General features: G+C 40.4%; 2 protein-coding genes across 4 annotated transcripts in view; one reads left to right on the top strand and one right to left on the bottom strand.

Moving 5' to 3' along the window:
• The first annotated feature begins 1,787 nt into the window (after nt 1–1,787).
• On the top strand, nt 1,788–16,328 carry LOC121521718 (solute carrier family 22 member 2-like). Of its 3 annotated transcripts, XM_041805861.1 has the most exons (12): nt 1,788–2,298; nt 4,932–4,979; nt 5,227–5,330; nt 5,540–5,694; nt 7,400–7,568; nt 11,777–11,891; nt 11,993–12,093; nt 12,180–12,394; nt 13,603–13,711; nt 13,799–13,911; nt 15,242–15,341; nt 16,134–16,328. In XM_041805861.1, exons 1-12 carry the CDS (start codon nt 1,945–1,947, stop codon nt 16,219–16,221), a joined length of 1,671 nt encoding a protein of 556 aa, XP_041661795.1. In that variant the 5' UTR covers nt 1,788–1,944; the 3' UTR covers nt 16,222–16,328. The 3 variants fall into 3 exon arrangements, 1 of the variants encoding a protein (XP_041661795.1); XR_005992879.1 differs by lacking the exons at nt 1,788–2,298; nt 4,932–4,979; nt 5,227–5,330; ... (6 more) ...; nt 15,242–15,341; nt 16,134–16,328 and adding an exon at nt 9,948–11,445; XR_005992880.1 differs by lacking the exons at nt 1,788–2,298; nt 4,932–4,979; nt 5,227–5,330; ... (6 more) ...; nt 15,242–15,341; nt 16,134–16,328 and adding an exon at nt 9,948–11,440 and having other exon boundaries at nt 11,777–11,890.
• plg (plasminogen) overlaps nt 16,329–24,823 on the bottom strand; it is a 22,651-nt gene continuing 14,156 nt past the window's right edge. Inside the window, exons 13-19 of the mRNA XM_041805859.1 lie at nt 23,276–23,369; nt 22,762–22,876; nt 19,976–20,050; nt 19,734–19,874; nt 18,057–18,163; nt 17,574–17,719; nt 16,329–16,675 (exon numbers count right to left, since the gene is read on the bottom strand). Of these exons, the coding sequence (XP_041661793.1) occupies nt 16,514–16,675; nt 17,574–17,719; nt 18,057–18,163; nt 19,734–19,874; nt 19,976–20,050; nt 22,762–22,876; nt 23,276–23,369 (840 nt within the window). The 3' untranslated portion in view covers nt 16,329–16,513. The remainder of the gene's footprint in view (nt 16,676–17,573; nt 17,720–18,056; nt 18,164–19,733; nt 19,875–19,975; nt 20,051–22,761; nt 22,877–23,275; nt 23,370–24,823) is intronic.

The following is a 24,823-nucleotide window of genomic DNA, read 5'->3' as shown; positions in this document are numbered from 1 at the left end:
GTTCCTCAAGTGTCCACTTGAGGCTGTCTGCAAAAATAAAAGAATCCCCATTACGTAGCACATTAAAACAATCATCTTTACAACAGAAATACACACATTTACAGCCTGGTACATGAAAACTTTTTTTGCTATTACCTTAGAAATGTTTGCTAAAGCTTAGGTTGCAAAAGCTAACTAAGCTATAGATAATGGAGCTATGAAGCTAACAAATAGCTATGCAGTTAATGTAGCTACATATATAACATACTTACATAGCTGCTTTGTGAGCTAAGCTCTAGCTATGTTAGCTGTGTAACTACGTTAGTTACATAGCTCTGTAATCTATGGCTTTAGGAATGCAAGTTTGATCAAACAGCTAAAGGTAACTTTGCTACCTAGATGACATACATATGTAGCTTACATAGCTTCCCTGTGAGCTTAGAATTAGCGATAGCTAAATTAAAACAATAAATAAATAATACCAACTGAAAAAAAATCAGCTAAATTATCCCTAGGAACATGAGTTTTAGCAATTGTATCTACCTATGTACCTTATGTAGCCACTTTGTGAGCCTAGCTTTAGCTATGTTAGCTGTATTGCTCTATTATCTATATAGCTAAATTAGCTTCAGGAACCCCACTTTAGCAAAACATACCTTCATAGTTTTATGTAGCCTCTTTGTGAGCTTAGCTTTAGCTATGTTAGCTATGTAGCTTTATTATCTATATAGCTAAATTAGCTTCAGGAACCCCAGTTTAGCAAAACATACCTTCATAGTTTTATGTAGCCTCTTTGTGAGCTTAACCTTAGTTATGTTAGCTGCATAGCTCATAGCTAAATTAACTTTAGACACCTGAGTTCAGCAAAATATACCTGCATAGCTATACGTAGCTGCTTTGGGCACTTAGCTTTAGCTATGTTAGCTACGTAGCTAGGTTATCTATACAGCTTACGCAACTCATGCAGTTTGCAACCAAAATATCACACTTGCTGTGTTGGACAAGCTTTTTTTCCTGTAAGCAGACTGTTTACCTGGCTTCATTAAACATTTCGTAACCAAGTTTTGCAGGTAAGGTTTTTCACTTTTACCATTTGGTGTCCTTATCATTTCCTTAACCCTTACTAAAGGGAGGTTTAATCCAATTTTTCTTTTAAAAGTTTTAGAGTTTTCTGAAAGAGATGACTGTCTTAGATGATCGGTCTGTGAGAGTGGCCATCAGAAATGTATAGTCTGTGCCATGACCCCTGTCAACAAAAATGTACTCTATATAATGGAAAAAATGACTTAAATAAATATACGGATGCATGTCTTTTTTAGTTGCATGAACTTTAGCATACCAAACTTGTTGCATGTAATTTATGTTGATTAATTAGATTAAAAATATCCTGAACAGGTGGCATAGTCATTGTGAAATAATCACTAAGGTCATAGTGATTTGATCCTGAATTAATGTAGCACAACAGGAGATTATGATACATCTACCTTCATTCATGCATTAAATCACCAGCAGCCATTAGATAAGAGCTACTCCAGTATATTGTTAATATCCTCTTTGTAAAGTGATGCAGCAATTTTCGCTCTCTTATTGTCATTCCAGTGCTGCTCTGAACTTTAAATCTTTGGATGATAAAAGATACCGGTCTGTGTGTGTTGTTACACAGCAGCTGTGCATGAAGTTGGGTTGTGTAACCCTTGTACACTTCAAGCATACAGAATTTGTTTTGGCTTGTGCTCAGCAGGTCCATTCACTGATTGCATAATTCTGCTGCCTTTCTCTGTTTAACTCCATCAAACAGTAACGTGTTTTCAGCTCCGTTGCAGCTTTAACTGTCTAGAGGAGGCTTTGTTTGGACTTCAGCTCCACATTGTCTTTGTTATTGAAGAGGAGAGGGAATATAAGTCTGAAGCAAACTAGAACCAGACTTTAACTTTTTTGACACCAAAAACTTGGCTAACTTCAGTGATGGCGACCTTTGATGACCTCCTGGAAGATGCCGGGACTTTTGGCCGCTGTCAGAAGCGGATCTTCGCCATCCTCTGTATTGTGTCGTTCCCTTTTTCAGGTGTGTACCTGGGCATCGTCTATCAAGGCTACACCCCCGATCACTGGTGCCGGGACGCTGCTGTGGTGGAGAGGAGGCAGGAGTGTGGCTGGAGCTTGGCCCACAGTCGCAGGCTGACGGTTCCTCTGGTCAACAGCTCTGGAGAGCTGCAGCAGAGCAGCTGTGAGCAGTACGAGGTGGACTGGAACTCCACAGGGCTCACCTGTAACACACAGGGACTGAACCTGACGGATCTGCCTGTTACCTCATGCAAGGTGAGCTCTGTTTGATCAGTGCTGCATAACAGTTCATGTAAGTATTTTTTTCTATCACTGTACATGGATTTTAAGTGAAAAGTTAGAAGGCATGGTGAGAAAGACGTGTTGGTTAACATACAAACAAATGTCTGAATGGCTAAACATGTTAGCTTAGCTTGGCTCATTCATCTGTTCATGCGCCTTTGTAAGAAACTGTTTCTATTAAATATGCTTGTTCCACACAGGCCAGCTTCTTCACTTATTTTTAGACCTGCAATATTAGTCTTTTTTTTGTTTTGGTTACTCACCAACACATAGTCCAAGTAAATAAATGCTTGAAAACCCCCCAAAATAATCCATTTTCCATGGCTACAGGTAGTGTTTTTCAACTTCTATCATCTACAAAAAGGGGCATTTCTGTGATGGACACTGGTAGGCAACATCCGTCCTCCACGTGCTTCCTAGTATTACTCATACTGTATATGGATATCGGTCACTTAACATATGAAGAAACTAGGCATGAATCATTAATGATGCAAGACCATTGCCCGCGATTTCTGTGCTCGCACTGTATAAATGTAGTCAGAGGGATTGTAGCAAATGTCAGTGAGTTTCCTTTTAAAAGTCTCACACATAGAGGTTAAAGTCAGATCTACTGTCTTGTCATGTGACAAACAGCTGTAAACAGCGAAAGAAGTGCTTTGACCATCTCTCTCATAAACAGCATCGCCAGCAAACACAACTAGTAGCTCAATTACAACAAATATTCTTTGTTAACTGGAGGTCCTCTGGTAGGCCTATTCCCTTTTTTATAAGGAAGGCATATCAAAAAGGCGTTCCTGCTGATGTTAAGGTGATTTAAGATTCTGTCTGACAGTTTACAAAGGAAAAAAATGCTCAAGATTCTGGGATTCTACTCAGTTTTATGCTTTCACAATGTGAGTGCAGTTTGCAACCAAAATATCTAACATGTCAGAAATCCATCCAAGCAGCCCGGGGCAGCTGGTTAGGCTGGGTCGGCCATCGTGCCTCCTTTTATGCTCTGCAAGAACAATGATGCATGATCAGTCTGAAATTTAGTCCAACATCCAAGTGAGTGACTCTGTACCAAGGTTATAATAGTTTGTGATTTTTCATTAGTTTCTATTTTTATTTTGTTTTCACTTTCTGTGTTTGTCTTCAGTTTAGTTTTTACTTTCTGTGTTTGACGGCTGGTTTGTTAGTTTAGCTTTTATTTTGCAAAAATGGCTAATTTTAGTTTAGTTTTTATTAGTTTTGGTGTTAGTTTTAGGTTTTTTTCATATAGATGCTAGGGCTCAGTGAATGTCATACTTTTTAAAAATCATATCCAAATAGGCTATTTTCACTTAACATTTTATTTACTTAAAGATGATGTTTGGATACAACTCCAGACATTAAAGTACCACTGTGGGAAGTCTTAACCAATCAGATCAGGCAATTTTACTCTCCCTAGACTTGTGTGTCAGTGCCAGTCAGTATGGTTGTGTCAAAGACTAAAAATAAAGGATATTTTGTCTACATTTTTATTCTATTTTAGCCAGTTTTGTAAGCGCAATATACAGTTTTAGTTAGTTTTCGGGGTTTTGTTTTGGTATAGCATTTTTTAATTTAGTTTCAAGTAACTAAAATGATTTTTGAATTTTACTTTTGGTTATTTAGTTAGTTTTAATTAACTATAATAACCTTACTTTATACCTGGATCAGCTGAAAATTGCAGAGTGTATGCCCGTCTTAACTGGTGCTATTTGGGTTGGATTAATTTACAGGTTAGACAAGTTTGCAACCTAGGGGCCCCATGCGTGCAAAGGCCCCAGGACAGGCCAGGAAATTAATAATTCTAATGAAGATCTAAAAGCTAAAAGCTGTTATCAGCTTGCAGATGAAGATTAAATGGCTTTTCCCCATAGTATTGCTGTTTAGACAAAAAGCTGTTATGATAAATAAGAAGTTTGCTAGTGTGTGCTGCCATGTAATAAACCTAGCATGGTTTAATGCACGAAGTTACCTTTTCTTTGTGGAGGATGATGAGTAATGTGTTAAAAATATAGCCAAGAGCCTTTGACCACCATAATCCTCTGCTGGATATACCCTCATGTTTACATACATTAAACATTCCTTCTGCTAATTAACAGTACATTTCCTTAAAAATGCAAATACATTTCATTAAAGCTGCAGGACTGTGCAACATCAATGGCTTTTTTATTACCATCAGAGTTTAGGATTTGCAATAAAACATGTATTTATCTGACTTTTACTACAATCTTTTAGTGATCCATTGAATCTTCTGTGTGTATTTGTTTGTTGTATTCATGCACTGTCGACTCAAGTGAACTTAAAATTACATAATGATGTTTCTGTGGCCGTGCAGCTGGAAAAACAGCCCCTCTTTGACCCTCTGAGATGTAAAAAAGAGAAGTTCTGGCAGTGGTGTTCTTAGATTCTCAGGAGGTCAAAGACATGAATCAAAGAAGGAGGATTTAGTTTACGAAGTCATGACGTCTTCCTTGTCAATGAGTCATTTTCTAAAGGGAGCTCTCTTTCTGATTTAAAGTGCTCCTTTAAAGGTCTGATGAGAACATACTCGTCCTTGTATCAGCTCTATGAACTGTTGTTTTTCCCTTGTCTTTCAGGATGGCTGGGAGTATCAGTATGAAGGCAGGAAGTCCTTCGTCACAGAGGTGAAATAAAATGTAAACTTTAGAATAAGACTGATTTTTGCTATTGATTCTACACCAAAAAAGACAGAAACAGAATTGTTAGTTATCTCTGCTTGGCTATGGTGCTTGAAGGGAATAAAAGGAAACTCCCTCAACCCTTAAAATGAATGATATGTAGAACAGTATCCTAAGTAAAACAGAATGATCTCACATTTTACATAAATACTGTCTATAAACATGTACCTCAACATTTGCCCTTTTGTCCCAGTTTAACCTGGTGTGCTCAGATGGCTGGTTGGTGGACATGTTCCAGTCCACTCTCAATCTGGGCTTCCTCGTTGGCAGCTTTGCTTTTGGCTACTTTGCCGACAGGTGAGCCATTAGATTATTTTACTACCACTTACCAGGCTTCCAAATGGGCTTGAATTGTATTTAAGTATTAGCATTTTTCCTCTTACACATCAGCCTTAACTCCACTGATGCTTTTATTGGTTCAAGGATTTCCATTATTTTGACATGAAAATACATGTGTAAATCTACTGTTCTAAAACATGCTCTGTCTTTTCTTTTCTTTTCTAAAGGTTCGGCAGGAAGATCAGCTTCCTCATGTCCAACATACTGAATTTTGTAGCAGGGATTGCTCTGGCTTTGGCTCCAAACTACATCTCCATCCTCGTGATCAGAGCCATCTTTGGCTTTGGGGTCAAAGGAGGCTGGATGGCTTCATACGTGCTGCGTAAATATCACTTTTTATGTCCTCTGAATTGATTTCCCTCACAAACATTGAGATAGACACTGCTTTTTTTTCTAACCAAAAAAACAAAATGCACTGTATTTTTAGCCAAATACAGTACTCTGAAAAATATTTGCCACCTTCCTGATTTTTTTTCTTTCTTTCTTTTTTTTTTTTTTTTGCATATTTGTCCCACTGATATGTTTTAGATCATCAAATTTAATGTTAGACAAAGATAACCCAAGTAAAAACAAAATGTAGATTTTAAATGATGCTTTTATTTATTAAGGGAAAAAGCCATCCAAACCCACCTGGCTCTAGAATGCAGAGGAATTGCCCCCTTTGTTCAAGAAATCCCTTAAATAGAACCTGTGGGACAAAGTGAAGTGGGCTAACAGATCTCAAAAAGAAACACATCATGCTGCCATCTTAAGAATTTCAAGAACGCAAGAGAAACAGAGTCATTGACATCTATCAGTCTGGAAAGGATTACAAAGGCATTTCTCAGGCTTTGGGGCTCCAGATAATCATGGTGAGAGCCATTATGCACAAAGGGGGAAAACCAGGAACAGTGGGGAACCTTCTCAGGAGTGGCTGGCCTAAATAACAAAATTACTCCAAGAGTGTGTTGACAACTCATCCAGGAGGTCACAAAAGAACCCAGAACAACATGTCAAGACCTGCAGGCCTCACTTGACTCAGTTAAGGTCAGAGTTCATAACTCAGCAATAAGAAAGACGCTGAGCAAATATGGCATCATGGGAGAGTTCCAAGGCCAAACACACTGCTGACCAGAAAGAACATAAAGGCTCGTCTCACATTTGACAAAAACATCTTGATGATCCCCTAGACTTTTGGGAACATATTCCGTGGACTGACGAGACAAAAGTTGAACTTTTTGGAAAGTGTGCGTCCCATTGCATGTGGCGTTAAACTAACACAGCATTTCATCCAAAAAACATCATACCAATGGTCAAACATGCCAGTGGTAGTGTGATGATCTGGGGCTCCTTTGCTGCTTCAGGACCTGGACCACTTGCCTTAAATGGTGGAACCATGAATTCTGCTCTGTACCAGAAAATCCAGAAGGAGAAGGATCCAAAACACACCAGCAAGTCCACCTTTGAATGGCTTAAAAAATGGTCTTGGAGTGGCCTAGTCAAAGTCTGGCTGTAAATCTGTTTGAGATGCTATGATACAGGCTGCTCTTGTTCAAAACCCCTACAATGTGGCTGAATTAAAACAATACTGCATAAAAGAGTGGACAAAGTCTTGCTTGCACTTGTTGCCGGCAAGAGTGGCCAAACTAGCCATTGGATTATGGGAAAATCATCACTAAAAACTGCATTTTGTATTAACCTAGGTTATCTTTGCCTGCTATTTAAATCTGTTTGATGATCTGAAATGACAGGTGAAATACTTTTTCATGCTACTGAATTTTAAAGGCTTAAATGACTACAGATTTTAAGATTTTTCTTCTACAAAGCAAACAGCACATTAATAAAACAACAAACATGATTGTTTTCGGTAGAAGGCGACCTTAACACTTAATTATATTATTTTTCACCAGAGGTAACTGTTGAAGACAACTACTTCCATTGAAGGGGCACTCTGAGAGGGACCTTTCAGAGAGCATTTTGTTGTGTTTTTCCTAAATATGAAGATGTTATGACATATATCCACTGTCCTGTCTGTTTCCTGTCTTTAGTTACAGAGATCGTTGGAGTTGAGTATAGACGGACAGTGGGCATTTTATTTCAGATGTTCTTCAGTGTCGGTAACCTCATCCTCCCTCTGCTCGCCTACTTCGTCACTGACTGGCGATGGCTGCAAGTTGTCATCTCTGCACCCTACGTCTTCTTCCTGTCCTACTACTGGTGAGAAATATTTGTGACAGAACAGAACAGGAATCCTCTTTTGTATATTGATTCTGTGTTTAATATCTAAAATTATGAAGAGGGAGCATATTCTTTGATATTTGGTTTAAATTTTATGTTTTCTTCACTTTGAAATCTTACAAAGAAAAACCCCTTATCATTTGTTTGTGTATATCTAGATCACATCCATTAATTTTACTTTAAGCTTCACTGCTAAGAGTGATTGCTTTCATTTTGTCCTTCCATCAGTTCCTTGTAAAAAAAAAAAAAAAAAAAAAAAAAAATGTGTATATATATATATATATATATATATATATACACACACATATATGTATATGTATAAAGTTTGCAACCCCAATTCCAAAAAGTTGGGGCACTGCATAAAACATAAATGAAAATAGAATGCAATAATTTGCAAATCTCATAGACCCAGATTTTATTTAACAATAGAGCATAAACAACTTATCAGATGTTGAAAATGAGACATTTTACCATTTCATGAAAAATAGTCACTTATTTTGAATTTCATGGCAGCAACACATATCAAAAAAGTATGGACAGGTCAACAAAGGCTGGAAAAATAAGTAGTGCAAATGAAAAACAGCTGGAGGAGCATTTTGCAACAAACTAGGTCAGCTGACAGCAGGTCAGTAACATGACCGGGTACAAAAGGAGCATTTTGGAGAGGCAGAGTCACTTATGAGTAAAGATGAGCAGAGGTTCACCAATCTGCACAAAACTGTGTCAAAAAGGTGTAGAACAATTTTAGAAAAATGTTCCACGACATGAGATTGTGAAGCCTTTGGATATTCCACCACCAAAAGATCCAGAGAGTTTGGAGAAATCTCTGTGAATGAGAGACGAGACAGTCAATATTGGATGCTTAGGATATTCCAGAAACAGGTATGATTCTGTACTGGAAATCAGTGCAGGGCCTCAGGAACACTGTCAAAAATCACTGTCTGTCAGTACAGTTCACTGTCCCATCCACAATGCAAGTCAAACCTGTATCGTGCAAAGAAGAAACTATTTGTGAACAGGATCCAGAAACGCTCCTCTGGGCCAAAGCTCATCTAAAATGGACTGAGGCAAAAAGGAAAACTGTTCTGTGGCCAGATGAATCAAAATTTGAAATTCTTTTTGGAAACCATGGGCACTGTGTAGTGTGGACTGAAGAGGAGAAAGACTATCCAGCTTGTTATCAGCACACAGTTCAAAAGCATGCATCTCTGATGGTATGGAGTCACATTAGTGCCTACGGCGTGGGCAGCTTACACATCTGGAAAGGAACTATCAATGCTGAAAAGTAGAGAAAGATAGAGCAACATATGCTCCCATCAAGACAATGTCTCTATCAGGAAAGGCCCTGCATATTTCAGCAAGACAGACCACATACCACATTCATCACAACAGCATGGCTTCACCGTAGAAGATTCCAGGTGTTGAACTGACCTGCCTGCAGTCCAGACCTTTCACCAACAGAAAACATTTGGAGCATCATACAGAGAAAAATCTGGCAAAGTAGATCCAGGACTGTTGAGCTGGAAGAATCGTACACCAGACAAGAATGTGACAACATTCCTCTCCTTAAACTCCAGTAATTGGTCTCCTCACTCCCCAGCTGTTTACAGACTGTTGTTAAAAGAAGAGGGATGCCACACAATGGTTAACAGAGCCATGTTGTCATGATCCAGGTTTTGATTTATTATGTTTCTGAGTTTTCATATGGTTATCTTTGTGAATTCTTGTTTTCTAGTTTGATCTTGTTTTAGGTTTGGAGTTTATTAGGAGTTTTCTTTAGCCCTCGTGTTTCTTGTGTAGTATTTTCCTGTTTCTAGTATTTAGTTACTCCCTGTGTTTTATGTTTAGTTACTCCTTGTATTTTATGTCTAGTTATTCCCTGTGTTTCATGTTTGGTTAATTCCTATGTCTCATGTTTAGTTTTACTCCCTGTGTTTGAGTTCACTCCTTGGTTCTTTGTATCCTCCTGTGTTTTCAGTGTTTCTGTAGTTTTGCTTCTTGTGTTCAGTTTTCAGTCCTTGTGTGCTTCTTGTGTTAGGTCCCATGTTTCCTGTTTTATTTTGTAGTTGCCTTCCCTTGTGTGTTATTCCAGTTTTGCTTCCTGCCTGAGTTTCCCTCCACTTTGATTATCCTTCACCAGTTTCACCTGTGTCTGATTGTCCACACCTGTCTGCCATTGTTAATCACTCCCTGTGTATATAAGCTCTGTGTCTCCCTGAGTCTGTGTCGGTTTATTGCAAATGTCTTCCTTGTGTCAGCTCCTCGTGCTTCCTCGTGCTCCTTTGGATTTTGTTTTGTTTCTTTGATTTTGATTCCGGTGTTTAAGTTGTAAGTAGTTCGTTTGTTTGTTTGTTAATTAAATCCTTTTGTTTTATCTGCATTTGGGTCCTCCCTTTTGAGTTTTTTTTCCCGTAACCCCGTGACAGAATAAACCGACCTACAATGGACCCAGCGGATATTTTTGATAAGGACTGTTCTCCTTGGGCTGGATCAAGGCTGGCTATTTTTTGTGGACGCCGTGGAGGTCGCAGAAAGATGCCTAACCGCCATGAACCAGAACAAGTGACTTTGTTTCAATTTTTTGTCAACCGTGTAAGAGAATCCCAGCTCAAGCCTCAGCAGTCTGCCTCCCAGCTCAAGCCTCAGCAGTCTGCCTCCCAGCTCAAGCCTCAGCAGTCTGCCTTCCAGATCAAGCCTCAGCCACGAGTTTCCAGTGCCCCAGAGATTCCAGCTTCCAGTGCCCCAGAGATTCCAGCTTCCAGTGCCCCAGAGATTCCAGCTTCCAGTGCCCCAGAGATTCCAGCTTCCAGGGCCCCAGAGAGTCCAGCCTCCAGTGCCCCAGAGCCTCAGCCACGTGTCTCCAGAGCCGCAGAGCCTCAGCCACGTGTCTCCAGAGCCGCAGAGCCTCAGCCACGTGTCTCCAGAGCCGCAGAGCCTCAGCCACGTGTCTCCAGAGCCACAGAGCGCCGTCTGCCACCAGTCCCGGCAGAGCGCCGTCTGCCACCAGTCCCGGCAGAGCGCCGTCTGCCACCAGTCCCGGCAGAGCGCCGTCTGCCACCAGTCCCGGCAGAGCGCCGTCTGCCTGGTTTACAAGAGACCCCACTGGAGGCTATTCTGCCTCCACCTCCTGGCTCTGCATCACCTGAGGCTACCCGGACCCCAGCTCTTGGTTCCCCATCGCCAGAGGCCATCAGGACCCCCGATCCTGATTCTTCGCTGGAGGCCGTCCAGACCCCCGATCCTGATTCTTCGCTGGAGGCCGTCCAGACCCCAGATCCTGATTCTTCGCTGGAGGCCGTCCAGACCCCAGATCCTGATTCTTCGCTGGAGGCCGTCCAGACCCCAGATCCTGACTACCTGCCAGAGGCCGTCCAGCTCCCAGATCCTGACTCTTCGCCGGATGCCATCCAGACCAAAGCTCCTGGTTCCTCGTCTGCGGCCGTCCAGACCAAAGCTCCTGGTTCCTCGTCTGAGGCCGTCCAGACCAAAGCTCCTGGTTCCTCGTCTGCGGCCGTCCAGACCAAAGCTCCTGGTTCCTCGTCTGTGGCCGTCCAGACCCAAACTCCTGGTTCCTCATCAGTGGCCGTCCAGACCCAAGCTCCTAATTCCTCATCAGTGGCCGTCCAGACCTCTGTTCCTGGCTCCCTGTCAGAGGTCCTGAGGGAGACCTCTGTTCCTGGCTCCCTGTCGGAGGTCCTGACAGAGCCCTCGGCTCCTGGCTCCCCGTCGGTGGTTCTGACCCCCAGCTGTGTTCCTGGGCTGCCCCCTGGCCTCCCTTTATGAGTTTTTTCCTGAAACTCCTGACACATGTACCTATTTTTTTGAGATGTGTTGCTGACATCAAATTCAAAGTGAGGTAAAATTTTTCATGAAATAGTTAAATGTCTCAGTTTCAACATCTGATATGTTGTTTATTTTGTATTGTGAATAAAATATGGGTTCATGAGATTTAACAACCTTTGCTCTCTGTTTTTATTTGCATTTTACATAGCATCCCAACTTTTTTGGAATGGGGTTGTAAATGTTGATAGTGCACTCTCTGCAAATAAGAGACTTTTTGATATGTGTTTATATGGAATCCAGTCATTGTCTAACCTATTTCCTGGTCAAATTTTTAGTGAAATCGTAAACAGCTGCAGAAATACTTGTCTCTTAAACTTGTGTTTGTAATCTTTCTTTTGCTGCAGGTTTATTCCAGAGTCTCCACGGTGGCTCATTTCACAGAAAAATACCTCAAAAGCTTTGGAAATCACTGAAGCTATTGCAAAGGAGAACAAGATGAAACTCTCCAAGAACTTTGAGGTTCATTAGTTCAACTCTCAAAGAGAAATAAGAAATTTCTCAGATTTATAAATAAATTTACTATATTGAATCATTTATATTTAGATAATTTCTTGTTTCAGACGTTGACTGAAGATGAGGATGACTCCCCGACTGCCTCTTTGCTGGACTTGGTCAGAACTCCCAACATGAGAAAGCACACTTTCATCCTCATGTTCAACTGGTGAGCCTCATTTAAACCCCGAGACCTGTGGTCCAAACCAGCCCTTAAATGTTCAGAGATACTGAGTCTTGTTTCCATCCCTGCAGGTTCACCAGTGCTGTGGTCTATCAGGGTTTAATCATGCGAGTGGGGATTGCAGGAGGAAACATCTACATCGACTTCCTCATCTCTGGCCTGGTGGAGTTCCCCGCTGCCTTCCTCATCCTTTTCACCATTGAGCGGATCGGCCGACGCCTCCCGTTTGCCACTGCTAACATCGTAGCCGGAGCCTCCTGCCTCATCACCGCCTTCATCCCTGACAGTGAGAAGCACTCTTATCTTATGAGCAGGCCTGCCCTCTCGCTTTTCAAAGCATTTCATAAACAAACATCTTATTCACAATAGAACAGAAACAACACATCAGATCTGAGACAATTACCATTTAATGAAAAACATTAGCTCACTCTAAATTTGATGGCAGCATCACATCTCAAAAAAGTAGGGACAGGTCCATGTTTACCATTGTGTAGCGTCACCTCTTCTTTCAACAACAGTCTGTAAACATCTAGGAGGTGAGGAGACCAGTTGCTGGAGTTCTGGGAGAGGAATGTTGTCCCATTCTTAGCTAGTGTTTTATAGCTGCTCAACAGTCCTGGGTCTTCTTTGCTGGATTTTTTGTTTAATGATGCTCCAAATGTTTCCTATTCTTTCAGCATCGTTTTGCTGAAATAGTCGTGGACTTCCCTGGAAGAGACGTTGCTTGGATGGGAGCTTATGTTGCTCTAAAACCTTTATCTATTTTCAGCAGTGATAGTGTTGTTTCAGATGTTTAAGCTGCCCATGCTATAGGCACTAATGCAACCCTATACCATCAGAGATGCAGGCTTTTGACCTGATAACAAGATGGATGGTCCCTCTCTTCTTTAGTTCCCTGGAAATTGCACTGATGGTTTCTACATAGAATTCCAAATTCTGATTTATTTGACCATAGAATAGATTTCCATGTTGCCTCAGTCCATTTTACATGAGCTCTGGCCCAGAGAAGACGACAGTACTTCTGGATCATGGTCATTTTTGGCTTTTTCTTTGCATGACACAGCTCTAACTTGGATTTTTGGTTGGTTTAGCAAACTGTGTTGACAGACAGTGATTGACAGTGTTTTTGAGGCCGATGCAGCAATTTTAAGTACAGAATCACGCCTGTTTTTAATGCAGAATCACCTGAAAGCCCAAAGATCACCGTCAGCCGATACTGACCTTCAGCTTTGTCCTTTATTCACTAAGATTTCCACAGGTTCTCTGAATCTTTTGCTTATATTTTGGACTGTACATGTTGGGATATTCCTTGCAGTTTTATGCTGTGAAAAAAATTCTTTAACCGTTCCACAATTTTTAGACACAGGTTTTCTGCAGATTGGTTAAACTCTGCCCATCTTTACTTCAGAGATTCTGCTTCTCTAGAAAGCTCCATTTGTACCCAGTCATGTTACTGACAGTTCTGTAAATACACCCTTGTATCCATCCTTGCAGGTATGTACTGGTTTAAGACGGTGGTGGCCTGCATTGGTCGGCTGGGGATCACCATGGCCTTTGAGATGGTCGTGTTTGTGAACACTGAACTCTACCCAACATTTGTCAGGTATAAGATCAGTTCTTTATCCACAGCCATGATTCCATTGCTTGAATTCTAAAGAGAAACTGAATGATTTTGTCATCTTCTTCAAAGGAACTTGGGAGTGTCAGTTTGCTCAACACTCTGTGATGTCGGAGGCATCGTAGCTCCGTTCCTGCTCTACAGGCTGGCTGTGATCTGGCTGGAGCTGCCACTGATCATCTTTGGTGGGTCTCTGACATGTTATTAATAGGAAGCCTTGATAGTGTTTGCACTAGTTAAAGTGTAAGGATTATGCTTTATGCTAAAATAATGGAGTGTTTAGAACCTTATAAGAAGTATCTGAAAACTTAACATTAATTTCCTGCCATTATTCCTGGCAGTCTTTCTGGTACAAAGAGTGCTGGGAAGTGGGGTGGCTCCATCATTGACTTGTTCCCAGCTGATTTTGGGGTGAGGCAGGGGTGCATCTTGGCCCTTACACTCTTCAGTACCTGTATGAACTGGATAAAGGGGCAGGTGTCATTTGGTGATATCCAACTGGACTTTGCTGATGATGCTGTGATCCTTGCAGAGACTGTAGATGGCCTTGTGGGGGCTCTTAACTTGCTGAGTGAGGAGGCTAAAGCACTGGGAGTGCTGCAACCACAGACCTGGACTTGCACACGGGATGATGGGTTTGCTGAGCAAGACAGTGTGGCGTTCCTAGTATCTGAGCATGTGGATGAAAGTCAGAGTCTTTGAGTCCTTGGTTCTCTCGGTCTTGCTTGTGAGGCCTGCCAGAGTCGCCAGCTGGACTCCTTTATGACAACTTCTCTTTAGTACATCCTTGGGTATCGTTGGCAAGACCGTGTGTCTAATGTTGAAGTGCTCAGGAGGGCAAAAAAGGGAAGGGTCAGCTTCTTGACTAAGAATGTCAACTGCACTTTTACATGCACCTGGTGCTCTTTCCCAGGCGCGATCCAGCTCACCTCATAGTGGGTGGCCAGGACCCAGTGGGCTGGTCCAGACCTTGGGGCCGACTGTGTGTGTGTGTGTGAGGCCAGAGCAGTACCGAAGACTGACGGGGGCGAAATGCTGAACCAGCACATAATCCCATACCTGACCTGAGGAGTTAACACAGACAGTCTAGACTTGCAAGCAGAGATTTAGCCCATTCTCTACCCCACTGATGGAGTCACAAACTATAACAACAAGCTTGTTTTTATACCTGTTGGCACCACATTTAGTGTTCTCTGCAAGATATTTGATCTCATTTTTTCTTTCTAGTGCTACAGATGTGCATTGGTTTGTTTTCTAAGGTTTTCCAAAGCTAACATTCATCTGTCAGTTTCATTTTATCCAGTTGTTTCTTGACTTATTTATATTGTTATCTACTTGTGATCTTGAAAACACTATTGAGATTTGCATTTATAAAATTACCATACACATTTATGGCTTCATTAGTTCTTGGAATTTGCATGTATTTTCTTGAGATGTATTTCTATGCTCTCACATGACCACTGTATTTAACTTATTGAGTCAGTCTTTTAAAACTCCATCTTCATTTTCAAACAGGAGTTGTGGCGTTCGTCGCTGGAGGTTTGGTGTTTTTGCTGCCTGAAACCAGAGGAGTTCCTCTCCCTGAAACCATTGATGATATTGAGTTCCCTCACAGGTGAGGTGTCCACAAAATCAGTTGAGCCAGTAGCAAATATCTGTGAAGGCAGAGATGCAGCAGTAGCAAAAGAAAACACTCATCTACAAATGTTTAAAACCAGTGACTGACAGTTTCAGTGTTGGTGCAACTTCTAGAAATTTGGCAACAAAGCCAGAAACTTCCAGTCTCAAGTTAAAACGTTGACTTGTAACAGGATGAGAATACCCCAGCCAGACTGATCTGACAAGTACAGAACACAAGTTAATGAAGTATTTGAACGTAAGCCATCACAGGGAGCAAAGCAGTGAAGTAGGTGGTTAGCAAGTCAGGACTGCCGGAATATAAAGTTGTGTAGTCACCTAAAAAACTAAAACAGCCTCTCTGGGTTGGCAAAGTCTCCCAGCAGAGATGAGCACCAACTATGTAGCCAGGAGGACAAAATTATTACTTATTAATAAGTTATGAGGCTGCAAGCATAGGTGGTAAAGCACGCATGACCTAACCTGACATGCTAGATGGATTTGTTTCACAAACCTCCCGTAGACTTTATTTGTGAATGTCAACATTTTTGAGAGGATAAAAAAAATCAGATAATAAAGAATTAGTCCCTCATAAGTGGACTGCACATACATGTTAACGAGTTATATAAAGGGATATTTTGAGAATAAAAAGATTGTTTATGATAGATTATTTGAATAAGATTAGCCCTCAAAGTTGATTATTGCCTGACTGTTTTTTAATCTTGTTAAGATTATGAAAAAAGTCTTTTAATTTTACCGCTAATGTTGATTTGTACCTTTTGGTTCTCAGGAAAAATGTGGATCTAGTGGAGAAGCAGCAAAAGAAGAAACTCCTAAAATCAGAGCTGACAAACAACAAAGAAACAACAGCTGTGTGACCGTGTCTGAGTGCCTGCATGTGTGTGAAATGACAGTACTGTATATTGACCTCTTCAAGAACCATGACGTAGTTTTTATATATTTTACATAAAGCATGACTTCAACATTTCCTTTGAACTCAGTTTTATTCTTCCACTCTTACAGAAAAAACGTTTACACCCCAATGTCAGGATGATGTTTCCAGGAAACACAACTCTGGTTGGTACCAGGCTATAGAGAGACAGACGTTTCAGTGTATTCAGAAAGGACATTGAACATGTAACTTTAGAGCCTGTTCAAGGTGGATATTTGTTAATTAGCTCTGATGGTATTTTCGATCCAGTCCACAAACTTTGAGACTCGAGCATAGACGCCGGGTTTCATGGCATTGGCGCATCCCAGACCCCATGATGTGACACCCTGCAGGATGTATCTGTTCTGGGCAGAGCACACCAGAGGACCGCCGCTGTCACCCTGCAGAATCAAAATTAGTTTTGAGGTTGTGAGAAGTTTTCAAAATTCTCTAAAACCAACTAGATTAATAATAATATCAGGCTTTTATTCTGATTATTAGTGTCCATGCAAACATTACTAGTCCATGCATCATCATCATCATGCCTAGGACAGTGGCAGCTATTACTGAACACCGTGTGGAGCTTTTATATTCTGTGTATTCAGAACAATACGTTTACACCACCTGACAACAGCAAAAAAACTGATATATTAAAACCAGTATATCTACAAAAGTGGGCAATCCTCCTTACACTACCACCAGGAGGAAAGATTATTGGATGAATATGTCATTACCTTTTTTCTCTGTTCAGGTGAATTCATCGTGTGACTACATGCACTGAAACATGACCCTGCTACACCACTAGTTTACATTTATAACAGCCATGAAACTAACTGTAAATGAATCAGTATCTTTATTTAAACAAAATGGACAAGTTATCCAAAGTGTATGCCTTGTAGAGTGTGTGCTTATAAAGGCATTAACTATTTTAGCTAAAACCATTTTTAACCAAGCTGTGCACATGTTTTTTTCTGATGAAAAAGTCTGCATTTTAACATGGGCTGTGACCCCTGGTGTCTCTGCAGCCAGCTTCAAGTGGGTACTCAAAGAACTGCAGGTTTTTGGCTTTATTTTTCAACCAAAGATTTTCTTGCTTGTAATGCATGGATTTTTAAGATTGCCCTTTATATTTGCAGGCCTGTGTAAACATTTGTGGACATATTTATATATTTAAAACTATTTTGCAACACTAACAACATTTTTTTTAAAATTATTTCTTTATTTTTATTAACTAACTAGCTGCTGGGAATTTGTCAGATTTTGTAGTGTTCTCCGGTCTCTCTTGTGTTTAGTTTTTACCTGGCAACTGTCTGTTCCTCCCTCGATGTTTCCTGCACACATCTCATGGGCTCTGACTCTGCCGTTCAGGTAGGACGGACGATTACAGATCTTGTTCTCGATCACGGGGAAACCAGCTTCCTTCAGGACACCCTCACCTCCAGTACCTGCAACACAACTCACTGCTGTTATTCAACCATCCTCCTTGATTTCATCATGAAACAGGAAGTGAAAAAATGTTGTTTTACAGTTACGGGAAAGCTGGGAATTTTCCATTAAGTTACCAAGACTTTCAACTCTTAGTTCACTACAGCTTGAATCAGGCTGTCTGTTATACAGACTTACAGTCATCTTGTAAATATCACATTTTAAGACACACTTTTTAATTTTTTGTTTAAAAGATTAAGTTTAAGGACATTAGTATTTGTTATCTTTAAGATGCAACCAGTGGGATTATCATGCAAGTAATAACCAAGTTTAGAGTATAGACACGATGAACTGTACCTTGAGTTTCGCCCCATCCTGTCACATAACACTCAGTTCCACTGGGGACAGTGTAGTCCCTCTCTGGCAGACAAGCAGGCTGGACTTTGTCATTTATAAGAGCAGGGCTGAAAACAGAAGCATTGAGTTATCGATTGGTGTATAAATATACACCCACAAGCCAGCTTATTTGGTACACCTTGTTAGTACTAGGTTGGACCCCTTTTGCCTTCAGAACTGCCTTAATGCTTCTTGACATAGTGGTGTTGGAAACATTCATCAGAGCTTTTGATCTATATTAACATGATAGCATCACGCAGTTGCTGCAGATTTGTCTGCTGCTCATCTATGAAGTGAATCTCCTGTTCCCAGAGGTGTTCTACTGAATTGAGATCTGGTGACTGTTGAGGCCATTGGAGCCCAGCAGAGTATGTTTGAGAAACCAGTCTGAGATGATTCTAGCTTTGTGACATGGTGCCTTATCCTGCTGAAAGTAGCCATCAGAAGATGGGTATGCTGGGGTAATAAAGGGATGGACCTGGTCAGCAACAATACTTAGGTAGGCTGTGGTAGTTAAATGATGCTTAGCTGGTACAAAGGGGCCCAAAGTGTGCCAAGAAAATATCCCCAACACCATTACACCGTCACCAGCCTGAACTGATGATACAAGGCAGGATGGATCTGTGCTTTCGTGCTGTTAACACCCGATTCTGACCCTACCAACTGAATGTTGCGGCTAAAATTGAGACCAATCAGACCAGGGACGTTTTTCCAGTGTGCTAATGTCCAATTTTGGTAAGGCCTTTGTGAACTGTAGCCTCAGCTTCCTGTTCTTAGCTGACAGGAGTGGCACCTGGTGTGGTCTTCAGCTGCGGTAGTCCATCTGCTTTAAGTGTTTATTTGAGTTACTGTTGCCTTTCTATCATCACAAACAAGTCAGCCCATTCTCCTCTGACGTCTGACATCAAGAAGGCATTTACATCCACACAGCTGCTGCTATAAGGATAGTTTCCCTTTTTCTAACCATTCTCTGGTTGTATGTAAAAATCTGTTAGATCAGCAGTTTCTGAAATACTCAGACCAGCCTGTCTGGCACCATGAGCCATACCATGTCACTTAAATCCCCTTTCTTCCCCATTTGGATGCTCGGCAAGTCCTCTTGACCACGTCTACATGTCTAAATGGATCGAGTTGCTGCCATGTGATTGGCTGATTAGCTATCTGAATTGAACAGGTTTGCCTAATAAAGTGGCCATTAAGTACTTTAAGTACGTGAGTCCTTTTAGTGCTGATGTTGCAAATGAGAAATTGCTTTGGAATATGCTGTTTTATGCTTTTAAAAAATGGATGGACAACTATTTTACACAGACATAACAAGCTTTGTAAACTTTCCTCATACACAGTCATATGAACTTTGATGGCTGCCAATTCTTTCAATTACATGGCCGTGATCCACTTCATGCCTAATTTTTATGTATATTAGCCTTTTCTGTTTGCACACCCAACTGTGTGACAGGATACAACTATGGTATGATATGTAAATATTACAGAAAATTTGTGAGCAAGTGTTCATTTAGAGGGTAATGTCCTCTTTTCTGCCTGGGCTGGGGTGGGATAGACATAACAATACCATATACAGAAGGTCAATAGGTGGAAAAGTTGTTTTTAGTATTAGTAGAATTCTTGTCTTGTTCTCACCTCTGTAGTTTCAGAAGAGCGATGTCAGCTCCGTTAGGTTCCAGCACAAGTTTCTCCAGATTCTTCTCTTGTTTTGACCCCTCATTGGCTCTTTCTGTGTGGGTACCCAGGAATACCTTATAAGCGCTGGGCCTTCTTGACCTACAGTAGCACATCCAGAAACACACACAGTCTAATTATCAGGGTTTTTTTAATGTCGTAATGGGATTTGGTTTTTATATTTCCTTAGTTGTGTGTCTGACCTCTCGAGGCAGTGTGCAGCAGTCAGGACCCACTGAGGGTGGATCAGAGTTCCTCCACAGAAATGAATTCCGGTACTAAATGAGGGATTAAAAAAATGGACAAAAAAGTCCAGATTTAATAATATGACTTTGTTCATATGAGATGCTATATGAATGATTACCAGTAAATTTCAGTTGGTTTTCCAGGGATAAAAAGATCATTTCAGGCATTTTCTTGACATACTAGTTAATTCACCATCAGGGGAAAACCAGCCCTTTACATCTCATAATAACAATGAAAATAGAAGTGCTATCAACTGATTTAAAATTGTAATCTAATTAACTACAGGCCTTTAATAAATTAAACACAATTAATTTCATAAACTGGTAATATGAGAGGATTTTACTACAGGTACATCCCAAAATGCCAAAAGTTGAGGCACTATGTAGAATGCTTATAAAAACAGAATGCAATGATTTTCAAATCTCATAACCCCATTTTTTATTCACAATGGGCTCTATGCATGAACTGCTTCCGCATTTGGCATTAGACCGCTCCCACACTTCCAGTCGGGAGAAGAGAATGGGGTATGACGGCAAAATCGTTGCGGTTTACTCGCTGTTTGCATGAGTTACCTGAGCTGACTGTCAATGACGAGTTAAATTTGATTGGTTTCTTCAGATGTACATTGCAGCACGCAGCAACGATGTCCAGAAGTGCTTTTAACCTGTTTTTGAAACATCATTTTAGCATGTTTGGATGCCAAGCGATGATGGTAGAGTAAACACAAACAACAATCGAAACAAAAAAAAACCAACGAAACGGACAAACTAAGGCAGTATAGGAGGGTTTAGATTCCGTTTTGGCCTAGCACATATCGTTAGGTGGAAGTTGAGAACTGGTCTTATTTTCCACCGGAAATACGCCACCCCCTGCCGTGCATAGAGCCCATAGAACATAAACAACATATCAGATGTTGAAACTGAGACATTTTGCCATTTCATGAAAAATAGTGGCTCATCTTAAATTTTACGGCAGCAACACATCTAAAAAAAGTAGGGAGGGGGCTGTGTTTACAATTGTGTAGCATCCCTCCTCTTTTAACAACAGTCTGTAAACACCTGGGGAGTGAGGAGACCAGTTGCAGGAGTTTTGGGAGAGGAATGTTGTCCCATTCATGTCTGATGCAGGATTCTAGCTGCTTAACAGTCCTGGGTCTTCTTTGCAGGATTTTTCCTTTTCTGATGCTCCAAATGTTTTCTATTAGTGGACTGCAGCAGTGTTAATTTCTAATTTTAGTCTTAGCTTTAGTCATTAAATGAAATGTATTTTAGTTTTAGTCACATTTTAGTTATTTCTACCCTTTTTAGTTTTAGACTAGTTTTTAGTTGACAAAATCTCAAAAACATTTTATACTAGTTTTAGTCCATAAAAAGTCCTCATATTTTAGTCCTTACTTTAAGTCCAAGTGTATTTTCTTGCCTAAATCTGGTACCAAATCATGGTACTATGTTCTAAGAACTGTGCCAAACCTGGGGTCTCTGCTTTCTACAGCTGAGGGGCAGAATAGCTATAGATGCATTGATTTTTGACAGCTTTACCCACAGTGGAGAAATTTCATTGATTTTGAATGTCAGACGAAAACTACATTACATTTTAGTCTAATTTGTAGTCATCTTGATGAAAACTAAACTTAGTTTTTGTCAGTTTAAGTTATCACAGATCTATTTTTGTTAGTCTTAGTCTAGATATTGTCACGTAAAAAAAGGCTGTCGATGAACATTTTGAGTCTTAGTTTTAGTCGACAAAATTAAGACTAGACTGCAGGCAGGCCAGTTCAGCATGTGGACTTGTCTACTGTGAAGCCATGCTGCTGTGATGATGTGGTATGTGATTTAGCATTGTCTTGCTGAAATATGCAAAGCCTTCCCTGTAAGATACGTACATTGTCTTGATGGGAGCACATATTGCTGTCATACCTCTATCTACTTTTCAGCACTGATAGTTCCTTTCCAGTTGTTTGAGCTGCTTACACCATGGACAGTAATGCAACCCCGTACCATCAGAGATGTAGGCTTTGGAACTGTGTGCTGATAACAAGCTGGATGGTCTCTGTTCTCTTTATGCCACAGGAAAAATCTGGGGTTTCCAAATTTTTTTTTTTTTTTTTTTTTTTGATTCAAATGACCACAGAACAGTTTTCCATTTTCCCTCAGTCCATTTTAAATGAGAGATGACAGCTGCCTTTCTGGATCGTTTTCACGTATGGCTTTATCATTGCACCATACAGCTCTGACTTGTATTTGCGGATGGCAAACTGTGTTAATAGGCAATTATTTCTGTCAGTGTTTCTGGGCCCATGCAATGATTTCCAGTACAGAATCATGCCTGCATAGCTGTCTGGAGGCCAGAAGATCACAAGCATCCAATACTGACATTATTCTTTGTGCACAGAGATTTCTCCAGATTCTCTGAATCTTTTGATGATCTTACGGATTCTTTTGTACCCGGTCATATTACTGACCTGTTGCCAGTTGACAGTTGCAAAATGCTCCTTCAGCTGTTTTTCATTTGCACCACTTACTTTTCCAGCCTTTTATTGCAGCCATTAGATTTAAAAAGAGCTTATATAATGATTGTTTACAGATTTAAATTTGTCTTTAAGTTTGGACTCTTCATTAGTCTCCTCATGAGTGGCAGATACTATGGCTTGATCCTTTCTTCTCCTGACACACACCTCCATTTTTAAAAACCTCTGTCGTGCATTAAAACTGTAAGAATCATATTATGTTGTTGTTCTACTCACTTGGTGCGGAGGCTAATTTGCCAGGGCCATGAGTGAGCTTTAGAGACACAACCTCCAACGATACGACCGAAACAGCGCTTTGGTTTGGTGACTGGAGAGCCGCACTTCATACCAGCTGAAGAAGAAAGTTCAAAGTTGTTACATGAAACAAGGAAATACATGACACTGCTTGGATTAATACCAAATGAGTTTCATTTGTCTATTTTCAAGGAGCAGCGAGCTTTGGACGTCCTGAATGAAGATTTCTGTCACTACTTTAGTGTGCAGGTCACAGGTTTAACTTTATATCTTTGATACACTTATTAGCAAATACCTTGATAGCTCAACTCACACAAAGTTAGGATAAATCCTCTTGGAATCATGACTGTAACAAACTGATATTAATCCATGCAGTACTTTTTTCTCTGTAGATATACAAGCATTTTTTACAATGAGTCTGTATGCCCAAACTTTTTAAGGTGGTTAAAGAGGTCAGTAATTGATTTTAATATTTACACCAATAATTTTCACATACCACAGTCAGGGATCTGACAGTAGTCCCATTTCTTGTTTCTGTCGGTTGTGTAGCACCATGGTCCGTTTACATCATTATCAGGGTTTCTGCAGCTCTGAGAGTGACAGGAAAGAAGAAAATCAATTTAAAAAACTGGAAATGTCCAACCTGCCCCTCCAGGATAGACTGTTTCACATTTACTCTACATGGTATGGGGCATGTTAGACATCCATCTAGGCAACACCACATAGACGGTGTTTGGGAAGGGCGAAACCTTTCCAAAAGATCTCCAGGGGTGATAGGACAACCACTCTGTTTGTCACATTTATTAGAGGCCAATCAGAGCATCAAGCATATGATGGAATGGGCATACGCTGGCCAAGGGAATAAACAAAGCAAGCTCAGCAGGCAGCCGTCACTGTTGTTCACAATCAGTGGAGCCAGTTGAAGACAACAGAAGCTTTCAATACAGTTCTTAACTGTTTCTTTTGATAAAGAAATGGGTCCAGCTCTGCTTAGACTGCTGCTACAGGCACATCCATGCTAACCTCTTCACTGGTCAGTGGTCATCATTGCTAGACTTGCAGTCGCTTCAGCTAAACCAGTGGTTATCAAGTACATTTGCTTAAGGGCCAGATTTAGTCGTGACAGACTCTGGGGGCCGGACTTTCCAAAAAACAAAACTCAAGTAAATAATCTGGCCTAATTAACATATTATTGTATTGGTATTTGTATTTTCTTTATAATCCCAGAGAAGGGGGCCCTTCTTGATTGTTATTTAGCACAAATCTAAACTCATCTTTGACATTTTTTAACCCTTTTTCACTACTTCATCTGGCCACATCTGCAACATTTTTTGCCACACCTAACCCATTTTGAGAATTTTTGTCACTTTTAAACCAAGTTTTGCCACTTTTTGCCCATTTTGCCACTCTTTAACCACTTGTAGCCTCTTTTCTGCCAATCGTTGCTGCTGTATGCCACTTTTTAACCCCTTTTCACTACTTTGTCAGGATATTTTGCCACCTTTTACCCATTTTTGAAACTTTTTTCCCCTTTCTTGTCAATCTTTTACCTCTTTTTACCCCTTTCCCTTCATCTTTTATCTCTTTTGGGCCGTTCTTTTATCCATTTTTGCAACTTTTCATCTATTTTTTTTCCTCTTTTTAACTCCTTTTTATTTCATCTTTAATAATTTTTGCCCCTTTTAACCCATTTTTGATATGTTTTGCCCTTTTTCCTCTTTTACCATTTAACCTTTTTTTTTATACCACTTTTCCTTCAAATTTGTGCCCCTTTGTGCCACTCTCAAACCCCTTTTCACCACTTCATCTGGCCATTTTTGCAACATTTCCACCAATCGCAACCCATTTTCTAAAAATGTATCTTTAAAATTTTTTGTAATAATGGCCGACAAGGGATTTTTTTGTAAAAACAGATAAAATGTTAAGTCATTCTTAAACTATTTCAATATTAATTGTTTTAGGTGGATTTAACAGCTGCAGAGACTTAAAGCCAAAAGATACTCTTAAAACCACAACATCTTCTTTTCCTCTTTTCCTGAATGTA

Source organism: Cheilinus undulatus, linkage group 14, assembly GCF_018320785.1.
Source record: "Cheilinus undulatus linkage group 14, ASM1832078v1, whole genome shotgun sequence".
In the NCBI taxonomy this organism is placed as follows: domain Eukaryota; kingdom Metazoa; phylum Chordata; class Actinopteri; order Labriformes; family Labridae; genus Cheilinus; species Cheilinus undulatus.
Note: the sequence above shows the minus strand (reverse complement) of the source record. Positions and strands in the feature narration are given on the sequence as shown.

Excerpts from the sequence above, each read along its gene's own strand:
- LOC121521718 (XM_041805861.1), top strand. The coding sequence starts at position 1,945 with ATGGCGACCTTTGATGACCTCCTGGAAGATGCCGGGACTTTTGGCCGC. Across the intron at positions 5,695-7,399 it reads GATGGCTTCATACGTGCTGC|TTACAGAGATCGTTGGAGTT; the intron begins GTAAATATCACT and ends TCCTGTCTTTAG. Across the intron at positions 11,892-11,992 it reads AACTCTCCAAGAACTTTGAG|ACGTTGACTGAAGATGAGGA; the intron begins GTTCATTAGTTC and ends TTCTTGTTTCAG.